Genomic DNA, 15,072 nt, shown 5'->3' with positions numbered 1-15,072 from the left:
CTCATAGACCTTTCCCCTAGAGAACGTTAACATTTTTCATAACCACAGTTGTCAAACTCAGGAAGGTAACATTGTCCCACAAATGTCCTTTTCCTGGTCCAAGATCCAGTGAGACATTTAGTTGCCAGCTCTCTTTAGTCTCCTTTAATCTTGAACGGTTCCTCAGTCTTTTGTCTTTCATGATCTTGATACTTTAAAGAGTACTGACCAGTTCTGTACAGTGCCCTCAATTTTGATTTGTCTAATGTTTCTTCTTAATTAAATCCAGACTATGCATTTTGGGGATAATAGAGGTACTGTTATATCCTTCTCGGTACATTGTATCAGGAGGCAGAATTTGTCTCATTACTGGGGATGTTGACTTTGATCACTTGCTTTAGGTGGTGTCTGCCAGCTTTCTGTCTATGAAGCCACTATTTTTCTCTTCGTAATTAATAAGTATCTTGTGGGGAGGATTCTTTGGGACTATATAAATCTCCTGTTTCTCATCACCCACTCATTTTGACATCCCCTGATGATTCCTGCCCGAAGCAGTTATTACTGCAGTGTTTGTCAAATGTTGATTGTCTGTTTCCATCATTTCTTCAGCATTTACTAATTGGAGTTCTACTATAAGGAAGAGCTTCCCTTCTCACCCATGTTTGTTTGTTTATTTGTGTCAGTGTGGACTGATGGGTTCTTCTTTTATTATCATCCATTTAATGTACATGCTTTTTACAAACTGAGGAGCTCCAGAAATTTTTTACAAAGCAGCCCACTGTAACCAAGTTTCCTCACTGCCAAAAGAGTGTGTTCATGTTCCAGTGTCCACTGTTCATGCGACAGAGGAAGACCCCTCCTCACCCCTAAATCTCTGCCCACAGCCTGAGTATGCTGGCCCTTCTATCCCAGAAGGCAGATTTTGAAAAGGTCGGGTTTCTGGACGAGGCCGAGCTAACTGGAGGCAGGCTGGCCCAGGCTCCGAGAAGAGGTCTGATAGCCCAAAGAACACACTTCGGAGGACCGGACAGTGGCTCCCACAGGGCAGACAGCGGCTGTGAGAAAGTTCTTGAGGGGTGTTCTCTGGGAAAGCATTTAGGCGCTGAAATTCAGTTGTGTTTTGTTTTTTTCCTCTTTCAATGATTCTGTCATGGGTTAGCAAATTCTCATTTTCACATATGTTTCAGGAGTAAACTATAAGATTAAGAGAATATTTCAAGTAGAATCACCACATGGAACATTATTATCATTCATTTATTTGGTTTCATAGCTAGCTTCTACTCTTTTTCCCCACAATTGCAAAATGCTTCATATTAAAATCCCAGGAAATGAACTTTGTCAGAGAGCTTCTACATTAACAAAAAGTATCTTGCTGCTCCCTACCTAGCCCGCCCCCCCCCCCCAAAAAAAAGTTACCTTGACCTTTTTTGCCTTATAAAGCCACAGTTTTCTTCCTGCTCTCTATCTGTTGGGTTTATGTCTACAGCCACACAGGGCAGTAGTTATATTGCCTAATAGTCCTTTGAAGCACCCCGTCTTCTGCATTCAGAAAGTTTTCTCTCAGGAAGGTAATAAGACACCCCTGAGGGGTAGGAAAAAGGACCTGTTATTTGTCTACTAGATCAGCAGGTCGTAGAGCAACCCACCTGGATAACTATTTCTGGACAAAGCCCCTTCTTCTCATATCAACTCAAATTCTTATTAAAAAGGCTTAAAAGCTATTGGTTGCAGGGTTTAAAGTGCATATCTGAGATAACCACATACTCTCCCACAACCTACCTGGTCTAAAGAGTCATTTTTCCAAATTATTATAATTCTGGTATCTACTTTTTTCTTTATATGGCCTTGATTCATATAAAGCATGCTCATTGTTCATGGTACTTTGGGCAAAGAGCCAGACCTTCCTTCCTTAGGGACTCTCCATTTCTCTTTGAAAAATGAAGTGCTGGCCACTCGTCTTGCCGTTTGGCCTTACTAGGATGTTTCCACAGCACGAGGGAAGTAGCGGAAGCTCCTCGTAGGAGAGCTGCGTAGGCCGGCTGTTGTTGCTCCAGAATAAGCAGCAAAAGCTTGAAGTAGAAAATAGAATTCAAGAAATCCATTTCCTCATCTGTTAAAGAAGAGAATCAGACAAAATAATCCCTAAAGCAGTGGTTAGTAACCTTTTTTGAATCATAGATCCCTTTGAGAACCTGATGAAAGCCATGGATTCTCCTGCCAAAAAAAAAAAAAAAGAAAGAAAGAAAGAAATCCTCATAAACCCACACACTTTTTTGAGAACAATTTCAAGGGGTTCTTTAAAGCCCTTTCTCCTTCAAGTCAAAGACTCCCAATGCTGGGGAAGAAACTCAGGTGGGAACTGGTTTTGTAGAAATTACTACTCTTGTGGCTCTGACTCAAAAATCTGCAAAGGAGGATAATCTTAGAACACTTACAAACTCCCAGATGATAGAGACCCAACACAGTGGAGTGGAGAGCATGGGCCAGACAGACCTGGATTTGAGTCACTCACCAGCCTGGGACCTCGAGCATGGTACTTAACCTCTCCAAGTTTGTTTTGCCCTCTCTGCAGTGAAGTTAATAATGTCCCTCTCCTAGTGGTGAGGATGAAATGAGGTAACATCTTGGCACTTGGCACAAGTGAACAGAAACTGTACTCGCCCTGCCCTCTCTGTGATCTTATTTCGGACTCAGACGGTTGGGCAGCTTGATCAGTGTTGCCAGCTTTCTGTTGGTCGAGCCTGGGGTTCATCCTCTCAACTCCCCAGCCTCCCACCTGCCCCAGCCAAAAACCAGGCAGTAATAGGACTACAGAGTCAGTACCCACAGAGGAAGCAGGAAGTGGAGATGTCCTCGAAGCCACCTTTTTAGCATGTTGGGCCGAGCCATTTTACATGCTTTATGCATCTTTCTCAGTTTTTGTTCATGTTTAAGGAGGAATCTGGTGTAATTTCTACTTTTGACAATCTAGTGATTTTCTTCAGCTGACTTTTACAGAAGAGATTTTTCTACATAGGTACTTCATTCGGTGACATTCTCAGTCAGAAATTATTAGTGACTCCATTTCTGCCCATTCTCCTGAGTTCCCTTTAATTTCTGTTGAAACAGAACAACTTCTTCTAGCTTCATCAAGCCTAAAGTTTCTCTGTAAATTTAAAACTTTCAGAAGAGCCACAAGAATTATACTTGTACCTTCTGTATACCCTTCACCCAGATTCCCCAATTAACAGTTATTTCTCCCTCCTGTCTCACATATACACTCACGTATGCACACATACATATATGTACACATACGTATTTTTTCTGAGCAATTTAAATTCTCAAAATGCAGGCAAGATGCCCCATTACTTCGTAATACTTCACCGTGCATTTCCTTTAAATGAGGACACAATCTACATAACCACTGTACAACCATCAAATCAGGAAATTAACATAGGGACAGTATTGCCGTTTAATCCATAGACCCCATTACATTTCACCAGTTGTTCCAATCGTGTTTTTTATAAATCCAGAATTCATTCAGGGACCGTGGTTTGCATTCCTTTGTCATGCCTCTTTCGTCTCCTTCAGTCCAGAAGAATAATTTATCCTTTCTTTATCTTGCATGACCTTGAAATTTTTGAAGAGTACGGGCCAGTTACTTTGTGGAATGTCTCTCCATCTGCGTTTGACTGATGTTTTCTCGTGATTTATACAGAAGTGATGCTGTGTTCTCAGTAATTCATGTCAGGAGACACCTAGTGTCAGTTTGTCTCACAACTTATGGTGTTCATTTTTATGACTTGCTTTAGAAGGTGTCTGCCAGGTTTCTCTGTTTATTAGTAAGTAATTAATACGTGTCAGGAGAAATGTTGAAACCATATAAATAGGCTTTTTCTCATCTTTCACCTACTTATTTTATCGCCCATTGACGATACTTGCCTGAATAATTTATTACTGAGATAGTTGCCAAATAATGATTTTTCTAATTTTGTCATTTCTTCTCCATTTATTAGTTGGCATTATATTTTTAAGAAAAAGCTTTCTCTTCTTCCCATTTATTTATATAAGCGTGGACTCATGGTTTCCTTTTTTATTCAATGGGTTATAGCCATTACTCTCTTTTTGTGTTTCACTTTCTGTTGGAATAAATTTAGACCTACTGAAAATTTTCAAAAGTAGTACAGATTTTCCATGTTCGCTTCTACCAAGCTCCCCTGATGCTAACGTCTTACATAACCATAGTACAGTTATCAGAACCCTCAAGTTAACACGAGTATGGTACTATACTAAATGCCAGACCTCATTTGGACTTCACCCCTTTTTCTACTAATGTCCTTTTTTTTCCTCCAAGATCCATTATTATTTAATGATCACATTGTCCATGATGGCCATTGGAACCACTTCACGCTGGATGTCATGTTTGTAGGTCCTTTCAGCTGAGAAAGCTAAGAAATATATGTATGTGTATATACATATACATCTATATTTATTTTTATACCTATTTCTGTGGTAAAACCTGTGAGTTTATGCTGATACTTCCAATTGTAACCCAAGACCACAGGATTTATTTTAGCCTCCTTCATTACATGTCTGTAACTACCTCCTACAGCAGTGAGAAACTTGACTCCCAGTACCGTCCATGTACTTACTTATTTGCTCTGCTTACCTATGTGTCACTCATCTCCCAGTTGGGCTCAAGCCACACCTTGGTTTCCCAACCCCACGGGCCACACCAGAGCCAAATCCTTGCCCCCAACCAAAGGGAAGGGAAAGTGGTGCAAATTAGTTCAGGTGCCCTTGAATTAACAAGTTCTGTAACCTCCTGGGCATCTTAAGCTGCTTTGCCCATGCTTACCTCCTTGCCGACTTTTTCCGACTGCCTTCTTCCTCTCCCAGTGCCATCATTACTTTACTTTCCAATTAGAATATTATTTCTGTAAACGTTGGCTGTAGCTCCACCAGAAGAAACTGCCTTGGTCATCCATAGATAAGCTTGGTCTGCAGTGTGGTTTTTCTTCTCTTTGTGATTTCATCTTTCCCTCTACTGACAGTACTCTGCAGTAATCTTTATTCCTGGGTCATTTTATTTGTCATTGGAAACCCAGCAGTATTTCACATGCCCCCCAGAAATGCTTATACAGTTCTCGGGTAAAAAGCTCAAGCTACAGGGAAGAGGGTGAAAGACACCATCTACATCCATGACGTGTTTCATCAAGCTGGAGAGAAAGTGGCTAATGCTAATAATCGTAATATCATATATCTGTATAGTGCTTTATGGTTTTGAAATTAAAGCATGGTACAGTGAGTGGATAGAGCTTAGCTTTGGTGTCAAGACAGACCCAAGTTCTGATTTCAGCTCTGATAATTCTATGACCTTGGGCAAATAATATTACTTTCCTCAGCCTCAGTCTCTTCATTTATAAGATGGCAGTAATAAGGCCTTCTTCTCAAGTCTGTTCTGAGGATTAAATGAGATTGTATTTATAATGTACGAAGCACATGCCTAGTCTATAAGTTCAGAGCTTAGTAATAGAGACCAAAGAAAGACTGTGGCACACAGCGTGAAGGGATAAAGACATGAATACTTGGCTGTGGAATACAGAGAAGTGTATAAATCAAACTGCAAGCGAACTTTTCCATATTTATGTCCTCTACCTCAGCCAAACTCTTCTCCTCCTTCCCACTCTCTCTTCCTCACAGTATATGCTATGCTCACTTCCAACTCTGTGCCTTAATTTTCACCTGAATCTGCTGTGAAATGTTCTCTCTAGTGTCCTGTCATTTCCTTTGTCTAAACCAAAATTTTCACTTTGTGTATACTGCAAAATTTTTGTGCTATCTGAGAATCTAAATATCATAAGCATGAGGGTCCTATCTCCCCAATAAGGTCAAAGCTTCTAATGGGCAGACACTGTGTAACCCCCATGGCACCCTTTGTAAACCCTTACTCGATTGTAATTGCTCTAGGGTGTGAAAGGTGCCTCCTTGTGATTCCAATCAAGAAGTCAATATGGCACACATCCCTTTCTCTAGTAGTCTTACAAGATGTTGCCAAAACTCAGGGTAGTGTTTTGTGCTTTGAAGAAGTGATAACCTAACCTTTCTTATTTTTTTTTTTAGTTGAATTCATTTATATCTTAAACTTACAGTCCATAGAGCTTTGCATATACCTAAGTGCTCAGTCAGTGTTTGATTGGATTGGATCATCTATTCAAACTAATGAACCATGCCCATTCCCACTGGGGTAACTGTTACTGTTCCCATCTGTGAAATGAGTACTTATTTTCCGATGTCTTGTGTGGCATAGAATTGTGCTAATGCAAAGAATGGGAGATGGAAAGGAGGGGAGGATTACGCTGACTGGTTTACTTCTTGCAAGCACCGGAGAACAATGTCAAAAGTAACTTGGTAGACATTCTGCAAAATATGGAAGGTCTTTAGAGTTTTTTGAAGTGGAAATTTTCTTTACATTCTATGATCATAACTAATTTATAATCTTACTCATCAGGTTGGCTCTGAAATAGGTGGTTGGTGAGTAAGTAGTATCCTGACTTCGGCTTCTAGGGGAATTGAGTAAGTGGTTAAAATAAAAACACTTCAGAGCTCTGTCCCCTGTCTTGGTTGGCACTACAGGTTTGGAGATTAGACTCATAAGATTAAAGTGGAAGCTTTTGGCTTGCGTTACATGCTCTCCTCCACTGCACCCGCCCCCACCCCGTCTCCACCTTCCCACCCTTCCATTCCCACCCCTTAGGAACAAAGTGTGGAGGTTGGTCAACTGAGTGTGTGCTGGGCACCAACATAACTGAGAGATTAGCTTCATACATGAACACAAGGGGTGGATCTGGGGAGAGCTGAAGTAATTTAAACATGATGATCCCTACTCTCATGGAGCTTATACATGAAATACAAGTTCTGCTATTGTGTAGCAAGCAAACTTCACCTTTTGTACCAACTTCGGCTTATTAGAAGTAGCTGGCTAGAGTGCTGTCTCAAAAAGGATCCTGAAATTACACCAAAGATCAGTGAGAATGATTGCCATTATTGATGAATGTTGCCTCCATGGGCCCAGTCTACATGGTCCTTGAATAGTTGATATCCTAACTTCTCGTTAACACCAGAGAACAGTGTCAAAGTAACTTGATAGACATTCTGCATATGGAAGGCCTTTAGAAAATAAAATATCTTTGAAAAGTAAAATATCAGTGTGTTATAGATGACAAGTTGAAATGAGAGAGAGAATTGTTGTGAGTAGGAGTTGTCTGGGTACATGAGCTGAGCTTAAAGGATGAGGAGAGAGGTAGTGGGAGAACGTCTAGGCTGGGGGAGGCATCCAGGCAAAGGCAGAGTCAGGAATAGAGATGGAGCAGGCAGCAGCTGAGGTGAGCCTCGCTGGAGCATAGGGTCACCGTGGAGGAGAGGTGGGAGATTAACTGGAAAGGTTAAGGCAAGAAGAGGTTGTGAGGAATGGGGGTAGTAACCCTGGAGTGCCTTCCCTGCTTGCTGATTGTCACCACAGACAAAGACGTAGCCTAGGCCTGAAATTTGAGGGCAGGATGGCTACATCTGGATATAATAAACTTTAATTAACAAATGCTCTTGAGTAAAATGTCAATTTTCTCTTATTCCTGCTAATCAGGAATTGATGCTGTGTGTGGTTCTTGTCTTTTTCTTCCTGACTGTTATTTAAATACATTTTAAAAGCACAGCTGGATTTCTGTAGCTTTAGATAGCCACCTAAAAAGATGCAAAATGTCAAGAGGGGTGGGGACCCTTCCCATTTTCTATACAGCACAACTTTGCAGGGAACAGCAATACAGCCCTGCTGGATTCTAACTAGTGATGACTCATTATGACTGAGGCAAGTTCAATGATGTTTGAATAGGAGATGGGAGAAAATTGCAGCCATCATCACCATCCTGATCTAGGGCAAGCCTGGTGCTACTGTATCCTCTCTTCTCCCAAGATTTTGTGTACTTTCAATTCTGGAAATTTTAAGGAAAAAAAAAATTCATTAAAGGAGAAAGAAAGCACTAGAATATTTCTTTACTTTCTCTTTATTTTGGCATGTATCTCTTGAGCACATTTAGGTTAAGGATACCTAAATATTTACTGATCATAACCTTTTTGTGTTTCAGGCAGTACTAGGGTAGAGTGGCTGAGGTTTGGAGCTAGGGTGCTTGGTTTTGAATCCTGGCTGTCTTGCTGTCTTGCTGTATGACCTTGGACAAGGTCCTTAACTTTTCTGCTCTTCGCTTTCTGAAAATGAAGATAGTAATAATACCCACTTAAATGGTTATTGTGAAGATTAAGTGAAGTTCATTGAAATGACGCTTATAAGATGCTGACATAACACCTGGATATCACAAGTGTTCAGAAAATGTTCACTGTCATTAGTTAGGATTTTCATTTATGGAAAGGGGAGATGGTACTAATATGGTAGTGGGACTAGTGTATGTGCTTAAGTGGTGGATTCTGGGCTCTAAAATGAATGACGGGCTTTCTAGGCCTTCATTTTTTCATGTCTTAGAGGGTCCAGTAATATCTTATCTCCCTCACAGGGGCTTGGGATCAAATGTGATCGTGAAATACTTTGAAAAGTATAGAGCAGCACACAAATGCCACATTTTATTACTGCTCTTACTTAGGAGTAATGGGGTGGTTAACGATGATATTGATGATAACAGGTTGAATTTTAAATGTAGACAGCATTAGGAATGATTTACTCTTGGTAGTCAAGCACATTTATTTGCTTTCTCTTTCTTGAAGTAAAATAATATTTCAGGTTTTCTTCTTCTTAGAAACCTTGGAGAGCTGATAGATCGGTTTGTGGCTGATTTCAAAGCCCAGGGGCCACCTAAGCCCAACACTGATGAAGGAGGTGCCGTGCTCCCCAGCTGCGCTGATCTCTTTGTCTACTACAAGAAGTGCATGGTGCAGTGCTCCCAACTCAGTACTGGGGAGCCAATGATCGCTTTGACCACCATTTTCCAGAAGTACCTTCGAGAATATGCCTGGAAAATCCTCTCTGGCAACCTGCCCAAGTGAGTCCTAATTTTCCTAAGTGGTGAAGTAAGATTCTGAACATACCTAAATATGGGAAACTTTTAGGAAATCCACTCTGAAGTTGTTTGCTGAACTGCTAAAAGTATCAAGGAGGAAAATAGCCTTATTGAGTTCTCAAGGATCTGAGACTATTTCCTTTCTAAATGGGATTCCACAGCTGATCAAGACTGTTAGAAGTGCCAACACTGGCTGCCAGTGTAGGTCAGATCTTGACTGCAGTTGACTCAAGGGAGTCAGTCCATTATATATGTATTTAATTTAAATGGATTTAATGGTAGATACTTGGGGGGGAAAAAGTGGGATGGTGGTGGAAGTAACTTTCAAACAGCATGGCCTATTTCATTCTGGTCCCATTTGATGAGAATGCACCCTAGGATGATGAATAGATGAGAGGCATGAGTTTGCTTTTCTCTCAATTCAATTATGTTCCAAAGTCTCTCCTATGGTGTGTGTATCTTGTTATGCTGGATAGAGTCTAAGGTTTAAAGATGTGGTGGGATTTGCAGGGAGGGGATTGCATAGTACAGCTCTTAATTATAGCGACTACACTGCATTCACTGGGACATTGGAATATTGTTTTATTGCTTATTAAAATAAATGGTTCGTTCAACTAGAATTTTAGAGATGATTTGGTTATACTATAGCAATTTTAATTGTATTAGAATATAATCTAAAGTAATGCTTCAGAATTTAGTATTTATAAATCATCCCCATGGCTATACTCAACAATTCTGGAGTCCGTTTCTGTCATTGTCACTAAAATGTGTCATATATGAGAGTTTTATGTTATTTGGTGGAAAGGAAATAAAATCGATATGCTCCACAAGAGATTTGAAATAACATATGACTCACCAATGAGAATTTCTTTAACTATGATAAAAATTATTTTAAATTTTTTAGTAACGTTTATCTCAATTACCAAAATAATACAAGTTCGTTATAGTTTAAAAGACACAGAAAAGCACAAAGACAAAAAAAAAAAAAAAATCACCTGTAACCTCACTACCCAGAGAAAACAAATGTAATGTTCTGCTATATGTTTTTCGTGTGTGTGTGTGTGTGTGTGTGTGTGTGTGGATTGTTTGCTGCTATTTGTTTAACAGAACTGGGGCTATATAACTTAGAATTTTATACCCTGCTGTTTTCACTTAGCATCATCCTGTGAGTGTTTTCCCATGTGTATTAGTCAGTGTCACAGCGGGAAACAAGTGATATACTCAGCTGGGATGTTGTTACTAAAGCGACTATTCACAATATTCACAAAAATGCGGGGAGGTGAAAGCATTTCGAAGTATCCAGATACAATGGGTAATTGTTACTACTTTAAAACTCACTTGAGAGCTGGGGCTGTGGACGAAGGGCTGCCCCAGAGAAACTGTGGTCGTGGACGAAGGGTGCCCCAGTCACCACTCGTGACAGTAAATATGTATCAAAACACTTTTAATGATGCTATGGAAATTGAACATAAAGAAGAATCCCAGTTAACTTCTGAGATTCTTAATGATCATTCTCTTAATTGATCGTGTAGGTTGGGTTCACTATTTTGGTATTTTAAATAACACTCGGAAAAGCATCCTTGAACAGAAATAGAACTGCTGGGTAAAATCATCTGAACACTTTTTTAAGCTCCCAAAATGTATCTCCAGAAAAGTTATACAGTTCAATGTTCCTAACCCATAGTAGACGAGACTGCCAGTGCCACCACACCCTTATAAGTACCGAGCCTCTGTTTTAAAAGGAGAAATTTCTTATTTTTAAGGTAAATGTTATGAATTATTTAAAAATATATATTAGGTTTTCACAGCTGAAAAAGCAGGAAGTTTTATAACTGCGTTTTGACATTTGGTGAGCATGTGATTGATTATATTAGTAGGAAGGGATGAGATGCCTTTAGCTTTCTGAAGACAGTCAGAGCTTCGGGAAGGAACCAAGTCTTAACATTCATTTCTGTGCCCTTCCCCAAGCACAATGTACAAATTCTTAAACAAAATTTTCTTAAGTGAAACAGTTGAGGAACCAGCTTTTATGATGCAGATGATTCTGAATGAGCTCTATAGGTCAGGAAATTCCAAGCTAAGCAGAGAGGTTGCTCAGTAGCCTCTCTGAGTATCAGAGTCATCATAGTGGGCATGACTGATTACTGGCTCACTGTTGGAATCATCCCTTTCTATTTCTGATGGTCAGAGAATTTAAATAGATGATAGTCAAAGCGAGGTCAATAGGAAAAAACTCATTGTATATGGGTTTGTTTGGGCCACGTCCAGCCTTTCCTTCCCCCTTTTCTTTCCCTTAAGATGAGCAGTTTCCAGTTCAGGAAGCAAATGAGAAGTCCCAGCCTGACTACTTCCTGTTCCTTTTCCTCAGAACCACAAGCAGCAGTGGAGGGCTGACCATCAGCAGTCTCCTCAAGGAAAAGGAAGGCTCAGAAGTGGCCAAGTTCACTCTAGAGGAGCTCTGCCTCATCTGCAGCATCCTGAGCACAGCAGAGTACTGTCTGGCCACCACCCAGCAGGTGAGCCACCCTGGCTGTCCACTCTCCACCTCCTTTTCCTGAACCATCTGGGCCACTTAGCTCAGTAGGTAAGAGTGTGGGCCCCAACAAGGTCACATAAAACCTTGGGCAGACAAGTTGGCCTCCCACAGAGGAAAACTAACTGTCTAGCCAGAAGACGGCCCAGGCAGCCATCTTACAGAAGGGCCTTGTTAAAAGGATCCTGGGCAAGAAAATGTGGCTGATCTCTTCCCCAGAGTTATGTAAGCTACAGAAAGGGCATGCCCTCTTGAAAGTAGGTCAGTAGCCTTGTCTCTAGTATGAGACATGCAGGAACAAACTAAATGATACTAGGACCTAACCTTTGGTATGATGAGTCACAGTCAGTTATTCCATTCTCAGAACTATTACTAGACTAAGCAGAATCCTTTGGGCTTTTATGTGTCTCCTGGAATTTACATAGCAGTCTCAATCTGCCTAAACAAATAACCATTGTTTGGATGCTGACGTTCAGGAACTGTGAAGCAGGAAAGGGTGATGCCTCTACTGGAGCTCCCAATTAAAAGAAGGAAGACCCAGAATAATTTTCCATTCAGCCTTAGACATGGAATTAGAAGTTCCGTTTCACATTTGGTCTGGAATGCACCTAAGGCCAAGAGAAAGAAAGTAATTGGGGAAGGTTCTGCTCTTCCCTCTTTTTTGGGTTTATTATTTACACATGTCTAGATCATAGGAAGGCAGTCATAAATTGCAGTTCAGACAGCATAGCTTAGAGCACCTGTGAACTCAAGCAAGAATACAGGAGGCCGAATAAGAACTATTCCCCGCCAAAACTCCACAGTTGGGGTTAAGCAAGCCAGAGGGATAGGCAGCAGCATGCTCTGCTTGGGACCTGGCCATTTGAGTTACGCAGGAAATGATCTATAAAGGTTTGGCCTTGGAGCCAGGGATGGCAATCCATTTAGCCCCAAGAACTCCCAGGGCAGGATGGCAATATCTGTGAGGACCTCCAAAGTAGGGGTCCCAGAGTTCTTTGATGCAGAAACACTATTTTGTGTGTGTGTAGAAAGAGAAAGAATCGCACATATAAATAAAGTATTTTCAAACTAAACCATGGTACCTAAAAAAAAGATAAAATGACTCTTAAAGCTCATCCACCTCAAATAATCATATTAGCAGTTTAGAGGTCTTTTTCTAATCATTTTTTGTCCACATAGGTTTATGTGTTATAATCTTGACTTAATTTTCATATCTTTTTGTTGTTAACATCATAGCATTAGCATTTTTCCTGTTGCTATCATGTCTTTACTATGATCATTATTATTTTTCTAGACCAGATTCTCAGTTCTGGAAGTATTAGTGGATCAGAGACCATTTTGCTGACTCATTAATAGATGTAGTCAATTTTTGTTATTTAGTGAAAATTATTTTTACCTGTTATAAAAGTGAATACAGGGGGTGGCTCCATAGTGTAGTGGTTAGCACATCTGCTTTACACACAGAAGGTCCTGGGTTCGCGCCCAAGGTGGAGCCATGGACCATATACCCTGGGTGCACCAGGCCCTAGGTACACACGCCTCAGGATAACCAGGTCATTGATGATGAGAAGAATCTCTTTATAGCAGAATTTTAGCTAATAAATGAAAAAGAAAAGATAGAACTAGAATCTGATTCTTTTATATCTCCCAGGAGACTAATGGATCTGGACATTACAAAAAGAGAGACAACCAAACGTCACGTATCTCCTGATAGAAGTACACAACACCACTATGATGAAGTTTTCTAAAAAGAAAAAAAGAAGCTAAATCTGATCAAGCTTCTGCAGTTGACCCTTGAATAACATAAGGGTAGGGATGCTGACCCCCTGAATAGTCGAAAACTCGCATATAACTTTTGACTTCTCCAAAACGTAACTACTATTATAGCCTTCTGTTGACTGGAAGCCTTACCAATAACATACAGTTGATTAACACATATTTTGTATGTTATATACAGTATAAGTATTTTATACTATATTCTTACAATAAAGTAAGGTAGAGAAAAGGTTATTAAGATTATTATAAAGAAGAGAAAATATATTTACCATATTTATTGAAAAAAAATTCATGTGTACGTGGACCCACACAGTTCAAACCCATGTTGTTCAAGGGTCAACTGTACATCAAACTACAATTTACAGGAAATACAAGGGACAAAGAAACATGTTAATACCTTGTGGATGCAATCAATGAAATTCAAACTATGGGAAAATCCACAGGGCAAACAACTCAGGTTTTTTTAGAAAAAATTACAAGTGTGGGCAGCAAAGAGAAATGAGATGATAAATTAGAGTCTCAAAAATCCAAGCAATGAAGAATTGGAAAATAAAAAATTTTAAATGCCATTAATGTATCAATATTGGTACACTACTTATAACACTTTTAGACTCAACACTTTCATAGGGTATCCCATTCATTCATTCAAGAGATCTTTATGAAGCACTTATATATGTACCAGGCACTATATTTGATGTTAACAGTAGTGAACAAAGTAGCCAAGTTTCTTTCTGTGGTGGAACTTAGAACTCATGGGAGAGCCAGATGATAAATAAGCAAGCCAAGAAGTATCTTCCATTTTGTGGTAAGTACTAGGAAGGAAACAGATGTTGCAGTCCTAGTTGGTTGCCTACAGAAGTGGAGTGGTGAAGAAGGACCTCTCCGAGGAGGTGACATTGAAGCAGAGACCTGAAGGTCGGAAAGGAGACTGCGAAGTGAGAAGCTTGGAGGGGTCGGGAGGTAGGGGACCACAAAGCAAGGAAGCTGGTTAGGAGGGGTGAGCAAAGAGTGTTTCAAGGAAAGAAAGTAGGAAGTGCAAAGTATGATGATGACCCTGAGCAGGGAAAGATTTTGGTATTTCCGGAACTTTAAATGGTCAAGCATGCAAGGGGGAAAGCAAGATGTGGGCAGTTGAGATAGACAGGATACAAATCATGGTTAGAGGTTTGGTTTTTATTTTCAGTGTAATAGGAAGAGGCTGCTGAAGAGTTTAAGCATTGTAAGCCTGCGACATAATTGTTTCATCAGTCCCTTGTAAATATATGTGTAGATTGTTTTTGCTTTTTCAGTAGTAAACAGCATGAGAATATGAGCTTTATGAGAACAGGATCTTATCTGTTTTGTTCACTGAATAACTCCTAGACTCTTACAGAGCCTAGTACAAAATGGGCTTTCAGTAAATACTGGTTGAATTAATGAATGCTGCAAAAAAAAAAAAATGCTTGCTTTCATACCTTGTTCTCATTATTTCACTGAAATACTTTTCTAGATGTGAAGCTTCTGGTTTAAAGTATGTAGATCTAATTTTTTGCTTTTTAAATAAATTGTTTTCCAAAAAGATCACACTAATTTATATACCCCTAAGAAAACTTTTACATTTAAGACAAAATATTTGTTATTCTTAGAGTTCGTGTAATAAATAGATCTGGGAGTGTAAGATGAATCAATTCCCAGGATGTTTGGAGATATTTATAATTCCTGGTCAGTTGTATTTTTCTTTGGGAGCATGGCCAGTGTTTC

The 15,072-nt window shown here is 39.9% G+C and overlaps 1 protein-coding gene across 2 annotated transcripts in view; it reads left to right on the top strand.

The window, feature by feature from the left end:
• The window catches only part of VPS53 (VPS53 subunit of GARP complex), a 122,690-nt gene that overhangs the window by 73,347 nt on the left and 34,271 nt on the right, over nucleotides 1–15,072 (top strand). For both annotated transcript variants that reach the window (XM_016138974.2, XM_016138975.2), the window contains 2 exons: nucleotides 8,763–9,005; nucleotides 11,392–11,539. In XM_016138974.2, coding sequence (XP_015994460.1) covers nucleotides 8,763–9,005; nucleotides 11,392–11,539 — 391 coding nt within the window. The remainder of the gene's footprint in view (nucleotides 1–8,762; nucleotides 9,006–11,391; nucleotides 11,540–15,072) is intronic.

Source organism: Rousettus aegyptiacus, unplaced genomic scaffold (genome assembly GCF_014176215.1).
Source record: "Rousettus aegyptiacus isolate mRouAeg1 unplaced genomic scaffold, mRouAeg1.p scaffold_m13_p_6, whole genome shotgun sequence".
Lineage (NCBI taxonomy): Eukaryota > Metazoa > Chordata > Mammalia > Chiroptera > Pteropodidae > Rousettus > Rousettus aegyptiacus.
The sequence above is the reverse complement of the archived record's forward strand: the minus strand, read 5'-3'. Positions and strand labels throughout refer to the sequence as shown.